Source organism: Protomyctophum bolini (assembly GCF_963924005.1).
Source record: "Protomyctophum bolini genome assembly, chromosome: 19".
NCBI classification, from domain to species: domain Eukaryota; kingdom Metazoa; phylum Chordata; class Actinopteri; order Myctophiformes; family Myctophidae; genus Protomyctophum; species Protomyctophum bolini.
Window position 1 is genome coordinate 10,549,994 of NC_137880.1, and position 25,317 is coordinate 10,575,310.

The following is a 25,317-nucleotide window of genomic DNA, read 5'->3' on the forward strand; positions in this document are numbered from 1 at the left end:
TTGACGATATTGTCGGGGAGGTGTCTCTGTATCATTCATGACAGTCATTAAGTCATATTTGATAGTCTGTTTCTATAGCGAAAATGTAACTAATTCGGCAGCAGTATTAGCGTTTTCTCTTGGTCAGATGATTCTTCATATCCATATGAGTGAAACGGCCAGGATCATTTGTTTATTTTTCAAACACAGTTCTTATATGAGGCGATCTAAAATCCCCCTATGGGGATTACAATGCAAATAAAAAGGTACATGAACCCGTGTACCTAGCGCCCTCTACCGATATTGACGTCAGACTTCGGTGCTCTATAGGGAGGAATACTGTACAGTATATGCTAGAATATAAAGGCACTGTCGCTTCAGTGTTGTTTTAGATTTGGCAATGCTGGCATGGCCGTATCTAACATCAGGAGGCTGTAATGTGTTAAAGCACTGATATGTGTTGTTGCCTATACTTCGCAGGGCCTTCCGTGCCAAAACCGGACCGGTTCATTGAGGTCTCGAGCCCCTTCCTCTTCTACAGGATCAAGAGCGGAATTGGCCCGGTCCCTGAACTGTACGTATACGCAAGAGGAGATGAAATGTTGAAAAGGAACATCCAGTATAAGCAGCTTTCTTTGATCTCCATCAGTTTTCTTGTCCCTCTCTGTCTGTAGCTCCCTTAGTAGTGCTATAGTGACTATGTAGTATGTACATGTAACCATGTGCCAGTTAGGACCCTAACTGGCGCCAGCCCCTCCGATGCATGGCTTTTGAACATTACGTCATGTGGCTGCCAAGTCTGTGGGATCTTTAATGTTTTGGACTAACAAGTCTATGGACTTTGGGGATATTACAATGGTTGTTTATAGCACTGAATTGGAGAGTTTTCAGTGGGTCCAGAAAGCCAAGCTCACTGCTATGCTCTATACCAGAGGTTCCCACCCCACTGGTACGTGTACCTGTGCTGGTACGCAGGACATGTCCCACTGCTACGCGAGAAGGGAATCCCAAGTTTTCCCGACCGTGAATCTATAACCGTGCGTCGCCAGGATCAATGGTATGGTCAATGACAATGATACAACATTATGTTGTGATATGATAATATAGCAGCGGGTAGAGGCTACTTGAGGTCCAGTCAACTGTCTTCTGTGTTTTGGTACGATGGCGCGACGTGACCACCCCCCATAGCCATGCCGGTCCACGGACATTTTATGAACCGTAGAACGGTTGGGAACCCCTGCTTTATACTGTACTGTATGTATATGTGTATATCTGTGTGTATGTGTGTGTGTTCATGGTTGTCAGAGAGGCAAAGCAGAGCGTTGGTGCGGCTCCACCGTGCGGCTCCACTCTGGTGTCGTCCCCTGCTGTGGAGGAGACGAACACGGCAGAACAACATGACCACAACTCAGCCAGCGGCTCTGACCACATGGAGGCTGTGGTGGGAAAAGTACTCACATTTCTCACTTAAGTAAAAGTGCCAATGCTCACAGTGATGTAAATAGGTTTTCAATGTAATGGGCCCCGGGTCCCGGGGGTGGTCTTTTAGATGGGGGTCCCGGGGGTGGTCTTTTAGATGGGGGTCCCAGGGGTGGTCTTTTAGATGGGTCCCAGGACCCCCGGAGGGTGCCATGGTTGCGTCCTTCCTCAATTTAGTGAGTCTACGGATGCAGGATGCAGGCTATTTGTGTCACTGATACTGTAATGTAGAAGTACTTTGTTACTAAGTAAAAGTCTGTTGTTCAAAACCTACTTGGGTACAAAAGTGGTTTCAAAATGTACCTAAAGTAGCAAAAGTAAAAGTACTCGTGCAGTACCCCCATTTCAAGTTTTCCAGTGTATAACAATCTTTTTGAAAATAGCAGATCTACAGGCTCACAATGCGTCACGTTGGCTTAAATCATATTATATTTTGCTCCTATTTCTTACCAAACAAAATCCATGCTGTATATCATTAACGGAAAAATCCAATCATCCATGTATCGATATTGCATTTTGTGGGGCCTCTGTAGAGCACACATCAAAACAGAGCTTTCACTTCTGCCCATATAGGGGGGCTGCCACACAGTGCGTAATGTTGCACTGTATACGTTGTAGAAATGCACTTTAACTTTCAGATTAAAAAAAAACCCCCACACTTGTGTGAAGTGAGGGGTGCTCGTATCATCATACGCACATCATCATACCTCAGCCAATAAAATCATCAACACATTCCGTGCTCATGCAACACAACAAACACACAAAGCTGTGCATAGGATGTGAGTTTTTAAAATGTGCGTTTGCGGCTGTCGGTCAGATGTCGGTCAGATGTGAAGAAACAAACGCACAGAGATGAGCTGAGATTAGCCAACAAGGAGGGGGGGGGCGGGGGGGGGGGGGGGGGTGGTGTAACTAGCTAGTCCCTCCCTCTATTCTCTCCGTCCCCGAACCGCCTATATCTGAGTGCAGTCGGTGCACTGCTGAATGCTCGTCGGAGCGCTGCTGCTGTCGAGAGAGAGAGAGAGGCTGTCATAACCCCAGTCTCAATGTCACGGCCGCTGCCACCACTGACCAGGGGCATATCTGCACTACAGAGGGAAAGAGAGTGGGACGCGCGTGTGCGTGTGCGCACACAGAGTAGAGGGGCATCTCGGTTAGCAAGAAACGAGGGATAGGGACAGCAAGATGAAAGAGAGACAGAGATGAAGAGAGAGAGAGAGAGAGAGATTCTCTGGTGTATGGTGGTGGTGAACGGGGCGCGTGGGCTTCATAAAAGGGAGAGGTCGCGTACTCTGGCGATGGAAAAAGCAGCGCAATTAGGTGGCGGGCCGACAGAGACATCAGTGTCGGCGTCTCCTGGGGTGCTCTCATTATTATACCTCGCTCTTACGGAGAAGAAAAAATAGAGTTCATACTAATCGCCCTCTCGTGTAACTGTGGACACTTATAGAGTTGGTCATGGACACAGTAATCTGTGTGTGTGTGTGTGTGTGTGTGTGTGTGTGCGTGCGAGCGCGAGCACGTGATGCGTGACACTCACATGGTCTCCCATATTGTGTGCCACATCTACAGTACGTTGGGCTCGTAATGGCATGTGCACATGCGTTTGTCAGCATGTGTTCAGTCACGTGCGTTGTGGCGGACAATAGGTCAATTATGAAGGAATTGTCTCTGCTCTGACCCCGTAACTCCTGCCTGGTTCAACCCGGGCCAACAGAGACAAGCTTTGTGTGTGTGTGTGTGTGTGTGGCTCCCAGGATAGGTGGCCTCACATGATGTCCCTAATGCACCGCTCGGCCAATTTAGAGTAACTCCGAAGAATGTGGCCCTAATATGTAAACGAGCCGTTTTTGTTTTACCATTGATGTGCTCGGAATGTGGCTAATCGGTAAACCACCAAAGACCTTTTGTTGCTGCAGGTTAGCATGGCGCAGGAGAACCACGTTTCCCACAGTGCACTGCAGTCTCAGTGACCTCTGCTGTGAACCTGCTCTGCTGCTTTCAATTGGATGTTTCTGAAGGCACATCCTGAATGCTGGCCGTGAATTATACCATCTATTGAGCATGCACTATTATGTAATTATACAGCGGGTCGTTTCGAGGAAGCAATCTGATTGGTTGAAACGGCCTTCTAGCCGTGGTTCAAACGAGCGCCACTCCCACCTACGTACACCTAATCAAAACAAAGAATTCAGCTGCTCTGTTCTCCCAGAGCGCAGCAAACTCGGTGGCTAGGCTAGCTAGTTTATTGGGACTTTTGTGGCCGTAGTGACTACATCTGTCATTAAAGAAAATATGTATTTTCAGCGATTTTCGTAGTTTTAAGGGTAATTGTTAGTTTAATTGTTAGTTTATAATTGCAATATTACACTCGAGGGGGTGGTTTAACGTCATTAATGCACCTAGGTGTCTTTGAGGTCACTCCATGTAAAGCGTTCCCATGCAGACACACACGGCACTGTCATTTCAATGGAACCGACAGTGCCTTTGTTCCAGACGGCACCTGTAACCGGCACTGCCATGTTTGAGGAGCACAAGACACGGCGAGGGTATTTGAAGGACGCCATAATGACTCGTTATTGTCATCAGCCATTCTAATTGTCCCGGGCAAGCGAGCGTGAAATGGGTGATGTCGAGTAAATCGATTCTACGAGACTTAATATTGCTAAACATTATGGCTTGTTGTCAGCCGGTGACAGCAAATTAATAGCTTGTGTTTCCCCCAGTGGTGTTTTAGCTGGGGAGGAGTGGCCCCTGTCACATTAAACCATTTTGGGCGGGAACCCCTTTTGGTGTTAGCATTATGTTATGCTTTAGCTATTGAAAAATAGCAGATCTACAAGCTCAAAGTATAACAAACTGCATACGAGCTTGTAGGTCTGCTATTTTTGAAAAATCGAAGAACGACTGACATAGAAACATGGCTTTTTCAGAAAACTGTCAGGACGTAGAAGACATTTTTAGAATCTGATCTCGGGTCAGATTCGGTTAAACCATGTCTCATCTCCTGTGGCGTTCGGCTGAACAACGGCACAATGCCACAGCTGGCATGGAATCACTAGACTAGAGGGTGGAGGCGTGTGCCTCTGTGGGGCACATTTACCGTATATTATGTTCATCAATTCCGTGTTCATGCATCTCCCTCCATCTTTTTCTATTTCTCTTAGTATTGTTGTTGTCTAATCTCTCTCTCTCTTTCTCTCTCTCTCTCCCCCCCCTAGGTTACTGCAGAGGACAGGAGGAAGGGCGTTAAAGGCACCTCCAACGGTATTAGCTCCTCTGATGCCACTCCACTCATTTTGTAGACAATAGAATCCACCCATGTGTGCTTTGCACACCATTTCTAATACTGTAGGTTAGACATGGTCAGTAGAATTTGCTGTATAGCCGGGCTGGGGTGCATACGTTGGTTAGGTTAGTTAGACATACCAACAGTCCTACAGTCATTAGTCAGACAAACCTGTGCTGTGAGGTTAAAAATCACCTGTGCTGCGAGGTTAAAAATCACCTGTGCTGCGAGGTTAAAAATCACCTGTGCTGCGAGGTTAAAAATCACCTGTGCTGCGAGGTTAAAAATCACCTGTGCTGCGGGTAAAAATAAATCACCTGTGCTTTTTTTTAAATAGATATTTATTAAATTCCTTCAAAGTCTTCACTACGTAATATTATGGGCGCATACAGCCACGATGCAATATTTCTAGTTCATGCTGTGCGTCTCCGTTATACAGTCGGTTGACTTGGTTTAGCGTGGCTCTAACATATAGCCTTAATGATGAGATTATAGAGGATTGTTCTTTTGCTTTCGCCTTCGTCCGGTCCTCCTCCTCTTCATCCGTGTCCGTCCGTTGGCTGCCAAAGGACTCGGTTTCGGGACGACGGGTCTGGAATTATGCCTCATGACAAGCAGCCAATTACCCGCCTTCGCTCTGCCCCCGTTTAGTTGCTTAGTAACACCTGCAGTTTGAGCGAGCAGACCACCATTGCTCAGCAGCCCTGGCCGTCTCAGTGCTATGATCAGACGCTCGCTTTGTGTGTGTGCGCGTGTGTGCGTGTGCGTGTGTGTGCGTGTGCGTGTGTGTGTGTGTGTGTGTGTGTGTGTGTGTGTGTGTGTGCGTGTGTGTGTGTGTGTGCATCCTGTGTTCATGAGTCTGTATGCATGTGTGTTATTTTAGGGCAGGGGGTTAGGGGTGAGCGAGCGCGTTGGTGTGAAGTAGTGTCTGTGATGTACTGTAATCTCTGACTTGGCTGCGTATGCATGGCAATTGTGGGCGCAGATGTGTGGGAGTGTGCGTGTGTGCGTGTGTGCGTGTGTGTGTGTGTGTGTGTGTGTGTGTGTGTGTGTGTGTGTGTGTGTGTGTGTACGTGTACGTGTGTACGTGCACTGTTGCCGCGCGTGGGTGATCGGCTACCGCCATGCTCAACCGTTTTTTAAGGAGAGCGATTTTAAAGTCTACGATAACTCACTCTGAGTCACGAGAAGGAACGGGCGTTCTCTGGCCAACAGCATTCCTTCAGAACAGGAGGTTTCAGAGGAATGTCGAAAGAAAGCCATTTTCCACCTGCCAAAGATGACCGTAGTAGAGAGTAGACCCTAAAATGACACTAAATTTGACTAATACATTTACGTATTAAGGTCTCATTTTAGATTTATGGAACAAAGACACATTTTCGGTGAAGTGGAAGCGGCACGTTCATACGATACAGTTCATTACAATAGCGATTATTCAATCACTAAAATGGAATTGGATCAATTTAGGCGTCGGACTTGCTTTGACCCTCAAATGTCATTATCCACACAAAACAAAAAAACGACGGATATCTCCGCTTCTACAATACTGCCTATTCAGAGGGTTTAGTCAGTGCCTTCTCATCCATGCAGATAAGAACGTGGCTGACTCTCCAGGAGGTCCTCTTCCAGATCAAGCCAGGACTGTGCCTGAGGAACCCACAGCGCCGCTGCACCCGAAGCCCCAGGAGGATGCATCAGCAGCTCCAGATGGAGCCGTGCTGCTGCTGCAGGAGACCTGGGTGGACCTGGAGGACTTCGCTAAATGCTTCCAGTAAGAGAGAGAGAGAGACAGACGTCAGGCAACTCGTTGACGTGAACTCTGTTTCACAACTGAGCTATAGGTTACATTATTCAAAAGGGCAGTAGTCCAAGTGGCTTTCAATGTGGATGGAGGTTTTTTGAGGGGCGCTGGCCCCCTGCTATGTCCAGCTTTGAGGGTCTGTGTGAACACTAACATTGAAGACAAAAGTGTGTAAGCACAAACATTGAAGACAAAAGTGTGTGAACGCAAACATTGAAGATGATGTATGATGACGTATGATGATAAGAGCACCCCTCAATTCACACGGGTGTGATTTTTTTAAATAATATTCATAATAGTGAAAATTGGATTAGTATTAGAAATACCCTAAATAAATAATAATTACTGTATAAATAAACATTTAAAAACAAAATATTTTAAAATTGCCAAAAAGCTCATGCATCCAAGTGCTACATGTTGTGAGAAATAAGGTGTGGCGTGTTCTGAGCTTGTATATCAATATGTAAAACACACAATGAAATGTCAAAAGCAATTGAAACGTACAGTACATCCTCCTCCAAAGCACAGTTTATTTCTCATCTAGGCCGCAATAATTCTGCTAGGTTAATAGGCCTATCTTTCCATTACATGCTCGATAGATCCGCACGGCTCACAGTGGATTATCCCCACTGGCCACTTGCCAACAATCCAAATACAATTAGTGTTTATTCATATTCTGCGGCGTTATGACGTTTGTGTTCTTATCTTCTACAGTACATCAACCGTGAAATGAACTTCCCTCCAGCAAATGGGAGAAGTCATAGAAACTTCACTGCACATAACGCACCAATGTTTGTGTCCATCTCTTCTGTTATCAAAGGAAGAAACACGATTTATTTTTGTGGAGAGAGAGAGGAAATGTGGATAGAGTATAGGAGAATGACATGCATCATTTAATTGGCTGTGAATCAAACCTGGGACACATTCATGCACCCTAAACCACTTTAGCTATACTGATTTTGAGAAGCAACTGAGTAAGACCTTGAATACTTTATTAGCAATGCAATAATGTGCACATGAACCAACAACTAACACCTTTTTTTCCAGGACACTCTTGGTGTTCCATAAACCGCAGATATACCCACACCATGTTCAGAAAACTCATTTTAAGGTGAGCATCAGACATCCTCTTTCTACGTCTATCCTTTCTATATATGAACGCACAAAATCTCTGTCCGTGTATCCGACTTCAATTGCATTCAAGCACATTTTGGTGCTTTTCTCTGCAGAGCATCAAGTCGTCCAAAACAACGGCCTCAGGAATCAGTTGCACTGGAACCTCTACCCACTCTACTGCTACTGCCTCATCTGCTACTGGTCACCTTCAGGTACCAACACACACACACACACACACACACACACACACACACACACACACACACACACACACACACACACTGGAACCTCTACCCACTCTACTGCTACTGCCTCATCTGCTACTGGTCACCTTCAAGTACGAACACACACACACGCACGTTTGTATATTACTATACTATTTTACGATGGCAATTGTATGCCTTTGTTTAATCATTTTCAACCCTAATGCTGAATACTGAGCTACACAGTACTGGTGTCGCTGGTATCGACAATCGCTGATCTACAAGCTCACAACCCTGTCACAGCCTGAATCCAACCCCTATACACCGAACCTAGTATACACCATACATCAAGTTTAGATGAACAATACCCCAACCTCAATCTTTTCCAAATCCTGACTCAAAACATATATTTTTAAATGAACCGGACAACATTTCTTCCCAATCTCTATTCTACTATACTTGTGGGGACATTTGGCTTTAGCACCTGTCTGTGTACTGTTGTTTTTTTTCTTTCTTTTTCTTTTTTGGGGGGGGGGGGTGTATATGTATTGCACAAACAAACACAAGCCACCTCCTCCTCTACTCGGACTACCCACAAAACCTCTTTTTCATCCTGGTCACGTTTGTATCGTCTCCTTTGCTCTTCACATGGCTTGTCTGTCTCCGTCCGTCTGTCTGTCTCCTACTCTTTTTAATCCCTCATGCAGCCCCTCCTCCTTCCTCCGTTCCCTCTGTTCCCTGCCTCTCTGTCAGCTCTGTCTGTCTGTCTGTCCATCCATCATCCTCTCTCATTCCCAGCTACAGTCTCTGTCTGTCTGTCTGTCCGTCCATCCTCCCTCCCTGTGTCTCTGCTGTCCTTCGCCCTCCTTCCCTCGTTGGATTTGTCGCCTCCTTCACATGTTCCCTTTATAGTTACCTTGGTTTGTACTGTACTTATTCCCTACACTTGGTGTCTTTGTTGCATTGTGGCCCTGACTGGCCTCCTTCAGTTATTCCCTTTTTGCACTCCTTTCCTTTTTGCACTCCTTTCACATTCAGACATCAACATTGTGTTATAATGTGCATGCGTGTGTGCGTGCGTGCGTGCGGTAAGTGGTAAGTACTGTACTTCGGTACAATTTTGAGGTTTATGTACTTTACTTGAGTAATTCCAATTTTCGATACATTTACTTCTACTCCACTACAATTTACAATTTAGGCATTTAGCAGACGCTCTTAATCCAGAGTGACTTACATTAAGCAAGAACAAAAGCATGGGAATACATCACATAAAAGCATTTATCATGAAACATGCGTAAGCTAAGAAAGTAACAGTGGAATATCTATATAATGAAACTATACATATAAACTATACATATATCGAGTACACAACAATACATCTCGAAGGCAAATATTGTACTTTTTTCTTCACATTTATTTGAAATCTTTAGTTACCAGTTACTTTGTACATTTTGATTATTATTACAAAACAAACAGTAACCACTTCAGCTCTATATTATACATTTTGGACATTTAAAAATAGCCGATCTTTTGCACAATAAGTACTTTCTACTTGTTGTACTTTAAGTACATTTTGATGCCAATACTTCTGTACTGTTACTCGAGTACATTTTGAATTCCAGACTTTTACTTGTAACAGAGTACTTCTACATTGCAGTATTGATTTTACTCTGTGTGTGTGTGTGTGTGTGTGTGTGTGTGTGTGTGTGTGTGTGTGTGTGTGTGTGTGTGTGTCTCAGTGGGCCTCTTACTACCTGCATGTGGATAGCCTGCAGCCATCCCACATTCTGGTCAGCCTCTCTGCTTTGTTACAGTGGAGAGAGACAGCTGAGGACAGTAAGGATTTAGCACACACACAATCGGGAAATACAGTATCATAATTATGCAATGCAACTGTTGCTATTGCTGTTATAGTATAAATGCATGGAATAGGGCAATGCAGTGGCGTACATTTTGTGGTTCCACAGGTAGGAAGCCCATTCTTTTTTTTGTATCAAAATGTATCCAATACATTTGTACGTTTACTCAAGTAAATTTTGAATTCAGGACTTACTATTTGTAACGGAGTATTTCAGTACATTGCAATTTTGATTATTTACTTAAATTAACCCCTTTTGGTGTTAAAATAGCAGATCTACAAGCTCGTAGCGCGCCACTCGGTGGCACGCTATGAGCCTGTAGGTCTGCTATATTTTGTTTTATCGTAAAAATGTGGCACAAATCTTATTGAATATATATTCTTTCAAAGTGAATGTTTTTAACTCGGGTCTAAATGGGTTTTAAGTAAAAGAACTGAGTCCCTTTCCCCACCACTGGTTCCTCTCTCCCCTCCCCAGAGAAGGAGCTGTCGGCGGTGTGCAGGCGCGGCGTTCTCCTGGCTCAGCCCTTCTCATGGAAGAGCCTGGTGCGCCAGCCGCCGGTTCTCCACATCAAGACCAGCTCCTGCACGGCTGCCTCCCTCACCTTACCGCCGGGGTAGGCCTCTCTACTATAGCACTTAAAGTGGGTTCCTACAGAGCAGGGTTCACCAATTAATTTTCCTCAAGGGCCATATTTTGACTATAGGGTACCAGGATGGGGGCCGAGTCGGCACACGCGAGGTCGAGGTCTTGCCCTGAAAATACATTTCAGGGCAAGACATTTGACATTTGACAAGACCCACAGTTTGACATGCAGAGGCTACCCCCCCCCCCCCCCCCCCCCCTAAATTCTTCCAGGGGCCACAAGGGGGCGCTCCACGGGCAGCAGATGGCCCGCGGGGCGCTAATTGGGGAACCCTGCTATAGAGCGTCGCAGTCCCATGCACCCCCCCTTTCATGACGACGCCAGGCCCAGGAAATGATTCCCAATGCATTTTTCCCATAGACATTTCAAAAGGTATTTATCTAAAGACGGTTACGCCGCGGACAAAGTCAACTCGAGTCGTGACAACTCCTGACAACAAACGCAATATTTTGGACCAGACAAATAAAAATTACAAAGAAGAAAAACAACAAAAAAAGGGTTGTAACCTGCCGTTTTTTTTTTCTTCTTTCTAATTATTTGCCGCATTAAGGAACAGATTTATTATACATTATTTTACACGAGTAAGTCCACAAGTGTTCATTTGGCTGGATTCATGGTCTGAGTCATGCAGTAGAAGCATTTTAAATGTATGTATTCATGGAGATCTGTCTATGAATAAATACGTACAATGCTTTTCCGCATACCATAACCAGTTATTTGAATATAGTATGCAGTGTACAGCTATAGGGTGTAGAGATACAGGCGTGAGCAAGAAGGGCTTTGTGTGTGTGTGTGTGTGTGTATGTGTGTGTGTGTGTGTGTGTGTGTGTGTGTGTGTGCGCGAGCGTGCGTGTGTGTGTGTGTGCGTGTGCGTGTGTGTGTGTGTGTGTGTGCGTGCGTGCCATGTGTTCAAGCATTCCCTCAGATGCTCTGAGAAGTAGTAGCAGCAGAAACAGGGCCTGTCCTAGTCTCTATTAATGGCTGCTGCTCGGCCTAGAAGCAGGGGGCCTAGTTTCTGGGGTCAGGCAGAGGTACGTGGCAGCACAATTACTTCAGAGCCGTAATCACACACTGCACTCAGCTTATCATACCGGGAGGCCCTGTGGAGTCGTACGCTCTCGCGCTATAGGGGGAGGGGAGCTGATTCGCTGACTTGTTTTTTTGTTTCTGCCGCGATCAATCTTAACACTCTCTTGTCTGTACTTATGTCAGCGTCTCTGTCTGTCTGTCTGTCTGTCTGTCTTTCTCACCCTTTGATCTTTTCCCACCTTCTGTCACTGTCTCTGCAGTCCGTCCGTCCCTCTGGAGTATGTTGCCAATGTGTCATTTTTGAACGGTGCCTATAACCGCTCCAATGAACAGCTATGTGTGTCTGTCCCTATGTACAGTATGTACCGGTATGTCCGTTTGAGTACGGACAGCTGCAGTACCGCTGGGTGACCTAAAGTGTGACTGTTGAGCAGCCTAAAGGGCTAGAGTCTGTTGAGCTTCACACTAACTGACCACTATAACTATTACAATAGCACAGTACTAGAGGGTACCTATAGTCACATCTATAGGGATAGTTTTCCTATACTAGTGTGCTCTCTGGTATGAAAGGAATTCACGCAGGAAATGAGTACACAGTCAAATCCACGGTGTTCACAGATGCTTTCCTTTCCTGTCTATAGTTGTTTTCAGAATGGTCACATCATTCATTCCCCCCCCCCTCCAGGCGCCATGTGCTGCATGTGTCCACCAGGGCGGCGCTGGGCTACTGCATCCAGCTGTGCAGCAAGACGCCCTTTGTCTTTGGGGACGAGGAGGCCGTCATGCCACACCTCGCCAAGGTGATCTCCCTTTCTGTCATAACCCCTTTTGGTGTTAGCATTATGTTGTGCTTTAGCTATTGAAAAACAGCAGATCTACAAGCTAACCATAGTGCGCCACCGAGTGTCGCGCTATGGTTAGCGAAATACAAGTTGACTCCCAATTCCTATGCCAGATTTTCCCTGGTTTTTCTTTTTGAACCAAATGCTAACAAAAATCACACCCGTGTGAACTGAGTAGTTCAACTCCCCTCTCTCCCCCCCTCCTCCTCTCGCTCCCCTTCTCTCTCTCTCTCTCTCTCTCTCTCTCTCATTAGCAGGCAACAGTGCTGCACTGTCTCTCTCTTTCTGGCACAACAGCGCCCCCTACTGGTACTAATAGTCATACTCGTGCTCATTAACGTCACATAGATAGGCGGACACGGACATTGCTGTGTGGTTGCACCACTCAAAAATGAAAGCCTGTGTACTGAGGCTACATACTGTATGGGCCAACTGGCATGGGTCGGGAAGCGGGGCAAGCACATGTACTGTAGTTCCCGCATGTTTGATTTACACAAAACTATACACACACTTTCCCCCTGCTTGGTTGTAGGAAAGTGTGCGTTTCCGTGAGCGGGCCACGTCCATGCTGAGGGCCCTGTCCGACGTGGCGTCGTCCGTCAGCGATGAGCAGCAACAGCTGGCAGCCAGGAAGACCCTGGAGGAGACGCACTGCCCGCCAAACATCACCACCACTGCCCTGGGAAGATGGAGGCATCACAGGGTAACATGTTTATTATACACCAAACATCACCACCACTGCCCTGGGAAGATGGAGGCATCACAGGGTAACATGTTTATTATACACCAAACATCACCACCACTGCCCTGGGAAGATGGCGGCATCACAGGGTAACATGTTTATTACACACACACCAAAAATCACCACCACTGCCCTGGGAAGATGGCGGCATCACAGGGTAACATGTTTATTACACACACACCAAACATCACCACCACTGCCCTGGGAAGATGGCAACATCACAGGGTAACATGTTTATTACACACACACCAAAAATCACCACCACTGCCCTGGGAAGATGGCGGCATCACAGGGTAACATGTTTATTACACACACCAAACATCACCACCGCTGCCCTGGGAAGATGGCGGCATCACAGGGTAACATGTTTATTGCACACACACCAAACATCACCACCGCACTGCCCTGGGAAGATGGAGGCATCACAGGGTAACATGTTTACACACACACACCAAACATAAACAAACACATGCACATAGTACATGCCATCCCTGTCTGTATTTACTGTACAGTACCGTCAAAACCTTGTATCTCCAAATTAAAAACCTTTTTATTTTGCATCGTCGTACGACGATCGTTTTGTATCGTCGTACAGACTATACAAACGTGTCACACAAGAGTAGTGGAAACAGCCGAACTCTCGCTGCAATGTGAGCTTTTGGATCTGCTGTTTTCACTATTATTGAAAGAATAGAGAGGTTGCAAAAGAGGTTGTAAATAATACCTACATGGATCTATTGGAACAAAGGTTTTTTCCACCTCCTGAAAAAGGGACAGTTTAGGACATACTGTATACTAGGTTTCGCGGCGACGTTATACACGCCGCTTGCATGTAATTGCAGTGCTACAGTAAGTGATACATTACACCTATGCACCCATTACTGTATAATATGCTGTCAGATTGCTGTCCTTTTGTACGTCTTTGATTCATTCCAGAAATGTATGCATGCACACACACAAACGCAACAAAGCAAAACGGGCTGTGAATGTGATTCCTCTGTTGTTCTGCATCATTGCGCGTGTGTGTTTGCGCGTGCGTGTGGGTGCGCGCGCGCATGTGTGTGTGTGCGTGCGTGCAGGTGTTTAATGAGGCGGTGTACTACATGGTCTGTCGAGCCCTGGAGAGGAGGCTGACAGCTGAGGAGCTGCTTGCTGTTCGTCTCCTCACGGCCGACCCTTTACTCTACTGCCCGGACAACAAGGAAACCTCGCCTGCATGTAAAAGCTGTGTGTGTGTGTCTGTGTCTGTGTGTGTGTGTGTGTGTGTGTGTGTGTGTGTGTGTGTGTGTGTGTGTCTCTGTGTGTCTGTGTCTGTGTGTCCCATTTCTAGTTTCCAAAATGTATAAAGATATTAGATACTACAAGCTGCGACGCGTTGTGAGCTTAATAAATGTAGTGGAGTAGAAGTAAAAAAGGATTGGAAATACACAAATACCTCAAAATTGTACTCGCGTACAGTACTTGAGTAAAATGAACGTACGTAGTTACAATCCATCACTGTGTCTAAAGGCTGTTATTATTGTTGTGTTATTTGTGAATTTGTATTCATCATGAGTACACTCCACATTGAGACTAAATTGCTGAAGCACAGCCCGTTGCTGTGATATTTCTCACATGCACGTTTTGCCACAATCATGAAATGCGTCGGACACACGTTCCGTTCGACAGTGCGTCGAGTCAGTGTGATTGGAGAGAGAGAGAAAAGGATAATAGGCCTTCATTCAGACTATGGATATTTCCGCACACGGCCGCTGTCTTTTGTTAAGTCGCTCTCTCAGTGGAGGTGGTGTCGGGGAGGAGGAGGCCTGCGGAGCGGTCAGACAGACAGCCCACGGACAAGGAGACCCGGGCGGTCACTGTCCTACAGGCCGCCTTCAGAGGACATCTGGCCCGGGAGCTCCTCAAAGCTTCCAAACCTGGTAGAGAGAGAGAGAGAGAGAAATGCACGCACACACACACACACATACACACACACACAGACAGACTCTGTCCAGAGGCCATATGCAATTACAGTCCATTCATGCAATTATTATCCAAAACAAATGACAATAATTTATTTGGAATTGCTTGCGATTATGAAAAGACATCGTGGGGCTGGGAGGGGATAATAAGAGGATTCAGATTATTAAGAAGTTTGAATTACCTCGAGGTAAAATTCTATTTTTACTTTGGATTAAAAAAAATATTACAATAGGTTGTAATCTTTACCCTGCACACTGTGCGCATAGATTATTATTAGTTTGTGTCGTCTACATCTATCCCATAGCCTGGAGGGACGATTGCCAAGGCTTGGTGATAACCATAGACATAAGAGACACTACAGTGTAGGGGAGATTGGGCTAAGATGAGCCAGCGGGTAAGTTGAACCACCCCCTTTATCTAGAAAACTAGAAAACGGTCTTGTCATGTGACCTTAAATCTAGTAAGAATCCATCATTTACACCTGGCTGTGGTTGGGAGGCACTCTTTTACAGTTTTTTTGTTAGTTTAGTTTTTGGTCAGTCAAAGTAAGATTTCAGGTCAGGTAAACTGACCCAGGCCAGGTCTAACATTTAATATCATACACATGTATACATGTTGGTGATTTGCCAATTGAATAATTTAGCAAAGAAATTGTCTGAAGTAATATTCTAGTCATTTGTTCTAAAATGGTGGCTGTGGGTCAACCTACCACTTGACTTGGACCAACTTACCTGGGGCAATTTGAGCTACATCACCACTTTTTAGTTTTGAATAAGTCATATTTTTATGGCCCTTTGTCACAGATGCTTACTCATCATTTCAATTGATAGAAGACACACTGAAACAAGCGTAGATCTTTAGATTTGACTGCCATCTCCTTTTGCCTGGCTTCTAGACAGGACAACTTAAGTAAAAAAGCTCTCCCTACTGTATATTCACATATTAATCTCAGTGTGCACACACTCATGTAGATTCCAGTCCAAATGCACTTCCCTGTCAACAACCAATAATGACAGAACTTTTATGATAATCTATGACAATTAGCCCTGCAAGAACTAAGGGTAAACTGACTGGGTGTCTTTATTGTTACTGCAATACCTGCTGGTGTAGAAAGTGCAGCTGTGTTGATGTGGGATGGCAGTTCGCATGGCTTTTTACAGTGCAGTATACAGTACATAATATGTATCTACAACTCATATCGACATGTTTTCTTTCTTCTAAATTAAGGCCTTACTTCATCATACATACAACAGTGTCGCACAAAAGTAGTGACATTAGCAGATCAAAAAGCTCACAACGTGCCGTGAGCTGGTAGATCTGCTATTTTCAATATTCTTTTAATATTACTATTAAAAAGGAGGCAGGGATATAGACTGCATCCGTAGGCACACGTCACACTCGCACGCACGCACTCACGCACACACGCACGCACACATGCGGTGTGCACTGTGAATTAGCCCATGGCATGTGTTGGGCCTCTGGGCAGAAGGAGGAATAGTTATTGATGAGACTGCCACTCTTCCTAATACACCCTGACAGGTGAGGGGGTGGCCAGGGATGAGGAGCACGCACATACGCACGCACGCGCACACACACTTGTATTACTATACTTGTGAGGACATCAAAAGTTTAGGAGGCAATTTTATAAATGGAATTTTTAACCTTAACCTTAAAATGTGTTGCGCACCAAAAATACCTGATCTGCACAATGTACAGGGCTATGCATTGTGAGCTTGTAGATCAGCTATTTTCAGCACACAAACGTCGGGCATAATTCTAACCTCTAAATGTCTCATTTCTCTTGTGAGGAGGACCAGGAAGATGGTCCCCACAATGGATTTGTCTCAAATTCTTGCTGAATCACAAGTCCTTTAAAAAATTACCCAAGTAAAACAGTTGCAATCATAATTATGTACAGGGCTCACACACACAGGCTCACAATGCGACGCATTGTGAGCCTGTAGATCTGCTATTTTCAGAAGATTATTATACAATGAGTACTTTTACTATCGGTACTTTAAGTACATTTTGATGCCAATACTTTTACTCAATTACATTTTGAATTCCGGACATTTACTAGTATTTCTCTATTGCAGTGCTTGTTCATACAGTAGGATGTTTTTTTGAAGCGCTACTATAATACTGTACAGTATATATATATGTTTAAACACACACGCACGGACGCATGCACACACGCACGCACACACTCATGAACGCGTGGGTGCGCGCGCACACACACACACACACACACACACACACACGTCACACATATTCTAATCAAAATGAGCTTCACTGACATTCATTTCATCATGCGGCAATTGCAGCTTTTAGAAAATGTCATCCGATGACACATGATCGCCTTCCGCAAAGCGCCGCACACTAAAAAAAAAAATCAAAACAATTTGGAAGCCATCTGGGGAACCAAATAAATTGGCCCATTGTTATCCGAGCTGACAAAAGCAATGTATGGCAGACGGCTCATTCCCCCGGCTCTCTCTGTTCACTGCACCTCAATGACCTGTCAATGACCCATCATCTCTTTCTCTCTCTGCCTCAATACCTCTTTGTATATGTCTCTCTCTCTCGTCCCGGCTCTCTCCTATATCCTCTCTCTCCCCCTCTGCTTAACGCATTAAGACCCGGAACGTAATCTTTTATTTTTAAACTTTTGAATATATCACATAACATTTTTAACTCAAATCTTTGCTTCTTGGGGGGTCCCTGGAACGACTTATTTTGAGGTGAGGGGGTCTGCGGCCAAATACATATAATTCTGGGGGTCCGTGCGTGACATGAAAGAGTTTGAGAACCACGGACATTGTGCTTTTCAGAAAAACATTTAGTAGAATCGGGTCTCGGGTCTTAATGGCTTAAAGAGATGATAGGGTTTTTTTTTTCATCTCTGCGTTGCTGGCCTTCCATAATGGGTTCTATTGATTTGGAGAAGTGATCGTGTGAGGGATGAAGTTATAGGGAGCGACGACGAGACCGGGTCGAGGAGGGGGGCCTCTGCTGCCTCCACATGGTTCAGACCAGTTCAGACCGGGTCAGACCGGGTCGAGGAGGGGGGCCTCTGCTGCTTCCACATGGTTAAAGGTAGAGTAAGTGATTTCACTTAACTCAAATATCACTTATTTTTTTGTTTTGTTGTGATAATCCTCTCTACTATAGAGTGTGCTGACCATATAAGGAGTTCCTCCCTGTCCCCAGTTAACCCCTGGGGGTCAAAAAACCTTAAGTTTCGTTTTTGACTCTCTATCCTGATTGGACGAAGGCTTAGGTCCCACAGCCAAAAACGAAACCTAAGGTTTTTTGAGTGAAATCACTTACTCTACCTTTAAGACCGATTCAGACCGGTTCAGACTGGTTCAGACCGGGTTGAGGAGGGAGGCCTCGCCTCTGCTGCCTCCACATGGTTCAGACGGCGGTTCAGACCGGTTCAGACTGGTTCAGAGTAGACCGGGTTGAGGAGGGGGGCCTCGCCTCTGCTGCTTCCACATGGTTCAGACGGCGGTTCAGCGTGAACCAGATGACGAAACGCCTGTCTCTCCAAAGAGAGCACTTAGGCTACACAGAAATACAATTCTGCAACACGCACGCACGGACGCATGCATACATACAAATACTGTACATGCGTGCACACGCATTAAGACATCACTAATGGAAGACGGTGGGGCCGATCTTCCGGGGGAAAAAGTTCAGGTATCATCTTCTTTCTTTTCTTTCGGTCAAGAAATGTCGCTGAATTGCTGCATTCGGCGATTCAGACCCTGATCTAGGTCAGCTATAATAATGATATTTCCATGTCTTTGACTTCAAGGTGCCTTGACTGTCCATCTTTTATGGATGCCACATGCTTCTCTCTCTCCGTGTGTGTGTGTGTGTGTGTGTGTGTGTGTGTGTGTGTGTGTGTGTGTGTGTGTGTGTGTGTGTGTGTGTGTGTGTGTGTGTGCACGACGTTTGTCCAGGCACGAAGGAGAATCTCAGTGCATCTCAGACCCTTGCAGAAGTGTGGCAGATTGTTGAATCGGAGGCAGAAAGACACGCCACGTCCCTATTATGGTAAACCATGCATAAACATTTCACAAATAATCAGTAGTGGAAAGTACTTTTACTTAAGTACTTAACTTAAGTAGAATTGTGAGGTATTTGTACTTTACTTGAGTATTTCCAATTACCCAATACTTCTACTCTTCTACTCTTCTTCTAGATTTTGATTATTATTACAGAACCACTTCAGCCCTGTATACGTTTCGGCCATTTGAAAACAGCCGATCTACATTTCTACCTTTCTACTACGCTTGGTTCTTTGAGTACATTTTGAAGCCAGTACTTTTACTCGAGTAAAATGTTGAATTCGGGACCTTTACTTACTTGTAAACAAGAGTATTTCTACATTGCAGTATTGATACTTTTACTTAAGTAAGAAATGTGAGTACATTTTCCACCACTGCAAATAAATAATTGTAAGGAAAATTAAGCCACATTTGTGATTAACCCTGAATATTGCTAACTGTCCGACTGTACCAACTACCAGTTTGTGCAGCATTTTCTAACTGGACTAAACTAAAGCAGCTCATCACAGTGTAAAGTAGCCCCTCCGTAACTGCGACCTAAACTCTATGTTTAACCCATTTTGACCTGGGAACGATCCTACAAATGTTTTCTAAATTATGCCAGTTTTCTGAAAAACCCTATGTTTCTATGTCAGTGGCGCTCTGCAATTTCATGTCAAGGACCCCCAGAATTATCCGTATTTGGCCGCCGACCTCCATCTGAAAATATGTTGTTCCAGGAACCCCCCCCCCCCCCGAGTTAAAAACGTTTTCCAAATTTGCGCCACATTTTCACGATTTTTCAAAAATAGCTAATTTATAACGTAATTTAAAACAACAAAAGGTGTCCCCGCCCCAAACTGGGTTAAGTAACCCTAATTGCACCATGGCTTCGGTACACACAGGCTACGTATATATATATATATATATATATATATATACGCCACACCAGTTGCCACCCCGGGGCCTTCTGCTGCCTGCCTCGCAATGGCATCCGTTTAGCCTCCCCTCTTTCACCGCGTGCCCAGAAATCTGCCCTCCTCTCCCGGCTGGCTTCCTGTAGGAGGGCCAGAGACGGGGAGTATTTTTCCACGTCGTCTTCCATCTTTTTTTTTCCTTTTTTTCCCCCGGTGGTACCATCTGCTGTTTATCCTGTCCTCGCTCCAATCGGGGGCTAGTATAGCGGCGTCTGCTGAATGACCCGCCGCCTGGGGAGGCGCGCGAGTGAGCAGGCGCAGGTTGTGTGTGTGTGTGTGTGTGTGTGTGTGTGTGGGGGTGATTGCACTGCTCAACAGAGGCATCCACTCTGCTCTAGATCAGAGCGGAGCCGTGAGGTGTGTCCATTCTCTTCGGTCCATGTCCACGTTGATAAAGCCACGTCTCTTCAATGTCCTCCGCGTGCACGTGCCAAGGCTTTGGCCTTCGGTCAGAGACGGCTTTCTGTTCCAGGATTTCACACTGGATTTAGAATAATATATGGCATGACGTAAAAGGTTTTACCCACTATAAGACCTGGAACGCGCCTGTGTCACCGTAGCTTTTAACCCCTTTAGACATTATTTTAAACATTAGCTGTATAAAAACAGATATATTTAAACTCATAGCTCATTTAAGCTTTTAAAAAAAAAATCATGTTAAATAAGAACTTTGTTCCGAAATAAACAAATGATCCCGGCGGTTTTGCTCATATGGATATGAAGAATCATCTGACTGCGAGAAAATGCTAATGTTTTAGTAACTTATTATACTAATAGTAGAAAAAAAGGATCTCTGGAAAAAAGGAAGCCAAAAGTCGCGGGAAATAAGCAGACTTGGCAACCCTGCTCCATGGAAGGAAAGAAACATGCGCAGTTGAGACCAAAGGAAGCTGAACGCGGAAGTGTTGGCTGCATATAGCCCACTGCGCATGTTTCTTTCCTTAGCTACACGGCCGTACCAAACCAAACGACCTGTACCCAAACAGTTTGGTACCAAGACGTGTACGTCTGTTTAAAACTGCCCATCACGAGTCACTGCAATATCACATTCTGCCTCTTACCCAGCCCTGGCCCCTGAGTAGGCCGCCTGGCCTGTCAGAGATATGTTCTCGTTAATTATGTCATTCAGAGGCATCATTTACAGGAACACTCAGAATAACATAATTATTTTAAGCCACAGGAGTCCCAGCTTCAAGAGTAGCCGAGTTTATGTATTGATGAGCCACGTTCTCATATAGCACAGCCAAGGACCGTGGCTCTGTCTGCAGCCTAATGACACTTGCAGTGAACAGCCCTCCATCGTCGCTTCCAGTCATCCCGGTTCTCCATACATCTGGCCAGCTCGTTGGTGCTTTGCGCTCCTGCGTCTTTCTTGCGTGCGTCCACATATGTTAATGTGGGACGTCATATTGTGAATCCACATATCCACATTATTTTAATGTGGGACGTCATAATATTATGTTAATCCACATATGTTAACCCATTCTGAACGGGAACCCGTTTTGGTGTTAGCATCATGTTATGCTTTAGCTATTGAAAAATAGCAGATCTACAAGCTCATAGCGCGCCACCGAGTGGCGCGCTACGAGCTTGTAGGTCTGCTATTTTTGAAAAATCGAAGAACGACTGACATTTTTAGAATCTGATCTCAGGTCAGAATGGGTTCATCAGACCAGTGTGTGTCCAGTGGAAACCTCGTATGAATCTGATCTCAGGTCAGAATGGGTTAATGTGGGATTAATTGTTCCCGTCACACAGGTATGTGCTCAGCCACTGTGAGCCGACGGCAGAGTTGTACCCCTGTCAGAAGGATGAGTGGACCAGGATCGTCTTCTCCGATTACTCGGTGCCACTGCCAGCCACGGCGAGCCCCTGGGTTCTGGTCTTCAGGTTAGGGCAATGAAACACACACTGCACGCAGGAGATATATTGTATGCTCGTCAAAACCTGTGCAGGAAAACGGTGATCGTTGACATTTCTCTCTCACCTTTGTATTGAACAAGGGGTACTACTACTAAAGGCTCATACATACATACTCCAGTTTTTGGTGATCACCGCGGTGTCGTTTTTAAAGGGTTGGAAAACTACACCATTTACGTCAGTCGCGGTGATGATCGGCTATCACCGCGGACACAGACCCATCTCTCTGTTTTTACTATCAGACAAGTCTTTTCACTCTGGAGCTATCACCCCGTTCACTGATTGGTCTAGAAGTTGGGTAAACCACAGGGAGGCGGCGGGGTCAATCCTTAAGGACATCACCGCGAGTATGATGGCCTCAACTCTTATCACCGTTTTAGGTGATAAGCTATCACCTAAAACGGTGATAACCCTATCACCAAAAACTGGAGTATGTATGAGCCTTAACTGTACATCAGTTCCTAATGATGCAAATTATCCAAACGTCCACTTGATGTTTCTTCCAGCTAAGGGGGAGGTTTTCCTTAACCACTGTCTCAAAATTGCTTGCTCAGTAGGTTCTCTGCTCTACATGTAAAGTGTCTTGAGACAACGTGTTGTGATTTGACACTTTAATACAATGTAATGTAATTTAATTGAAATGGTGAAGCTGCTTTTGTGACTAACCAGAACAGGTTTTTCCAATATTTAATGATTACTCCCAATATCTTCTGAACGAGCAGCAGCCGATCAGGGTTTCTAACAGTCTGACATGGCTCCGCTGTGTTCCAGAGAGGTGTTCCTGGTTCCTAAGAGCATGCTGCTGGTGCCTTATATGGTCAACTCTCCAGTGCCTTCCTGTCTGCTCCACGTCGTGGACAATGACACGGGAGTGGAGCTGCCCAGGGTCTTCAACGGAGTGGCACCTCACGTCTACGAGCCCAACGAGGTCCGTGCTGCACGCTTTAATTCACAGCCTATAGTTTGACCACCCTGTCTCTGTCCGCTGGCACTCTGGGTTTCTTATTTTGCAACTTGGAAATGATTGGGCATAACACCGCTTTTGTGTTTTATCACAACCCATTCCGGGGCGGGAACCCCTTTTGGTGTTCTAAACATTATGTTATAATTTAGCTATTGAAAAATAGCAGATCTACAAGCTCATAGCGCGCCACTCGGTGGCGCGCTATGAGCTTGTAGGTTTGCTATTTTTTTTAATCGAAAGGAATGAGGCACAAGTCTTTGAATGTATATTCTTTGAATGTTTTTAACACAGGTCTAAATGGGTTAAGTGTTTACCTTCAGCAAAGACGTGCGCCTGGCATTTTGCAGGCTTGTTTTAGATGACGAGTGGAATGTTGTGGTAAAAGATCATCGTTCCCCTTGGGACACGTCGTCAATGCTGGGGCTGGTGTTATCGATTTTGGGGTGAAGAGGGCAGAGGTCACACACGGCATTCTCACCAGCAGGCATGAGACCAATCGTAAGAAGGAGCTTTGCTGTCAATAGTTACTTGCATATCTCTCTCTCAGTCTCTCTCTCTCTCTCTCTCTCTCCCCCCCCTCGTCTTGTCATGTCTAAAATGTCTCTTTTAGTTTGGTTATACTTTCGTGGCGGAGATGAAGACACCCGAAGTGCCTCTCGTCGGAGCCAAGTGGAGCATGCGCCTGATTGGCTCCCGGGAGCCGCTTCCAGAGCCGGCCCGTGAGATTCCGCTCAACAACTTTGCCGTGAAGGAATTCAGGGATTACTACATTCCTAACAGCAACAACGTCATATGTCGGTAAGACACAGGCTCATTCCTAACAGCAACAACATCATATGTCGGTAAGACACAGGCTCATTCCTAACAGCAACAACATCATATGTCGGTGAGACACAGGCTCATTCCTAACAGCAACAACATCATACGTATGTCGGTAAGACACAGGCTCATTCCTAACAGCAACAACATCATATGTCGGTGAGACACAGGCTCATTCCTAACAGCAACAACATCATACGTATGTCGGTGAGACACAGGCTCATTCCTAACAGCAACAACATCATACGTATGTCGGTGAGACACAGGCTCATTCCTAACAGCAACAACATCATATGTCGGTAAGACACAGGCTACACAGGCAACAACATCATATGTCGGTAAGTCACAGGCTCGTGCTCACATGGTTTAACATCATATGTCGGTGAGACACAGGCTCACAGTGCTCACATGGTTTCTGACCATAAGATTAAATTTTTATTTATGTAACGGTGAACTCAACGTGCTTCACAAAAAGACAATGGAACATATATTCTGTATCTACTGTACAGTATATACAGATACAAGTACAGTACCCCCCCCCCCCCCCACACACACACACACACACACACACACACACAAAATAAAGCATTCTTTTAAACTCGTTGATCCATACATTGCCATGACACATAATTTATGACCCCACCCACACATCTCATGCATACGCCCACATAGGATGCATTAACACCTCGCATACACACACACACACACACACACACACACACACACACACACACACACACACACACAGAGACAGACAGACAGACAGACAGACAGACAGACAGACAGACTAACCATTACCCTGAGAGAATAGGAAGACCTTAAACCTGCTTTTAAAAGATGAGGTCTTGCGTCATCAGGCGGTTTTCTCCCGAGTGTGGGACCATCATGACTAAATGCAACAGATTTAGATTTGATCATTAATACATTGCGTTAATTCCACCCCCACCCCCTTCATTGATCTGACGAGTCTGATTGGTTTATAACCAGAGAGCAGGTCAGATGTACCCAGGAAACCACGAAGAGCCTTAATTGTAACTTTGTGAGCAATAATGAAGTAGTGCTTTGAAATCAGTTCTTTATAGCATTGTTCGCCATTGAACTGATCTAACCTTTTGTGCAGGAGTCATATTTTCATAATTTTTGAGCTTTCATATTTTTGAGCTGGGTCCTTCCAACAGTCAGTGGGACGTTCCAGTGAAGCTGTTTACATTTCTATTTATTTTTTAACTGACGTTATTTAGATTGGTATTGATGTTTTTTTATCTTTTTAAAGCAAGCAAGCTAATTTGTATGTATGGCCCGTTGTTAAATAATTTCACCAAATACAGTACTAGATGAGCTCTCTGATAGCAAGCTGCTTGATTTAATATAAACGTGCTATACCTTTAGTCCTGTGTAGTTTTATGAACACGTTCACACAGGTCGTCAGATGCTTCTGTTATATATATATGAATGAGCTCCATGTTCAACCGTATAGCTCAGTTTTGAGGTTGGAATGAGATACAATTGACATTTTAGGCAGACGCCCTTAACCAAGAGCAGGGTCAACACAGGGTATATACATCAAAATAGTAATCTAGATTCATAGGTAAACACTCACACACACACACACACACACACACACTGTACACACAC

At 45.1% G+C, this 25,317-nt stretch overlaps 1 protein-coding gene across 1 annotated transcript in view; it reads left to right on the plus strand.

Annotated features, from left to right (window-relative positions):
* adgb (androglobin) overlaps nt 1–25,317 on the plus strand; it is a gene marked incomplete at its 3' end in the record, with an annotated part of 66,952 nt that overhangs the window by 24,929 nt on the left and 16,706 nt on the right. Inside the window, exons 12-27 of the mRNA XM_080791357.1 lie at nt 460–553; nt 1,285–1,429; nt 4,680–4,725; nt 6,338–6,518; nt 7,596–7,659; nt 7,778–7,876; nt 9,607–9,703; nt 10,204–10,342; nt 12,087–12,201; nt 12,776–12,946; nt 14,065–14,203; nt 14,764–14,904; nt 18,916–19,009; nt 21,738–21,869; nt 22,671–22,827; nt 23,474–23,661. Coding sequence (XP_080647483.1) covers nt 460–553; nt 1,285–1,429; nt 4,680–4,725; nt 6,338–6,518; nt 7,596–7,659; nt 7,778–7,876; nt 9,607–9,703; nt 10,204–10,342; nt 12,087–12,201; nt 12,776–12,946; nt 14,065–14,203; nt 14,764–14,904; nt 18,916–19,009; nt 21,738–21,869; nt 22,671–22,827; nt 23,474–23,661 — 2,002 coding nt within the window. The remainder of the gene's footprint in view (nt 1–459; nt 554–1,284; nt 1,430–4,679; nt 4,726–6,337; nt 6,519–7,595; nt 7,660–7,777; nt 7,877–9,606; nt 9,704–10,203; nt 10,343–12,086; nt 12,202–12,775; nt 12,947–14,064; nt 14,204–14,763; nt 14,905–18,915; nt 19,010–21,737; nt 21,870–22,670; nt 22,828–23,473; nt 23,662–25,317) is intronic.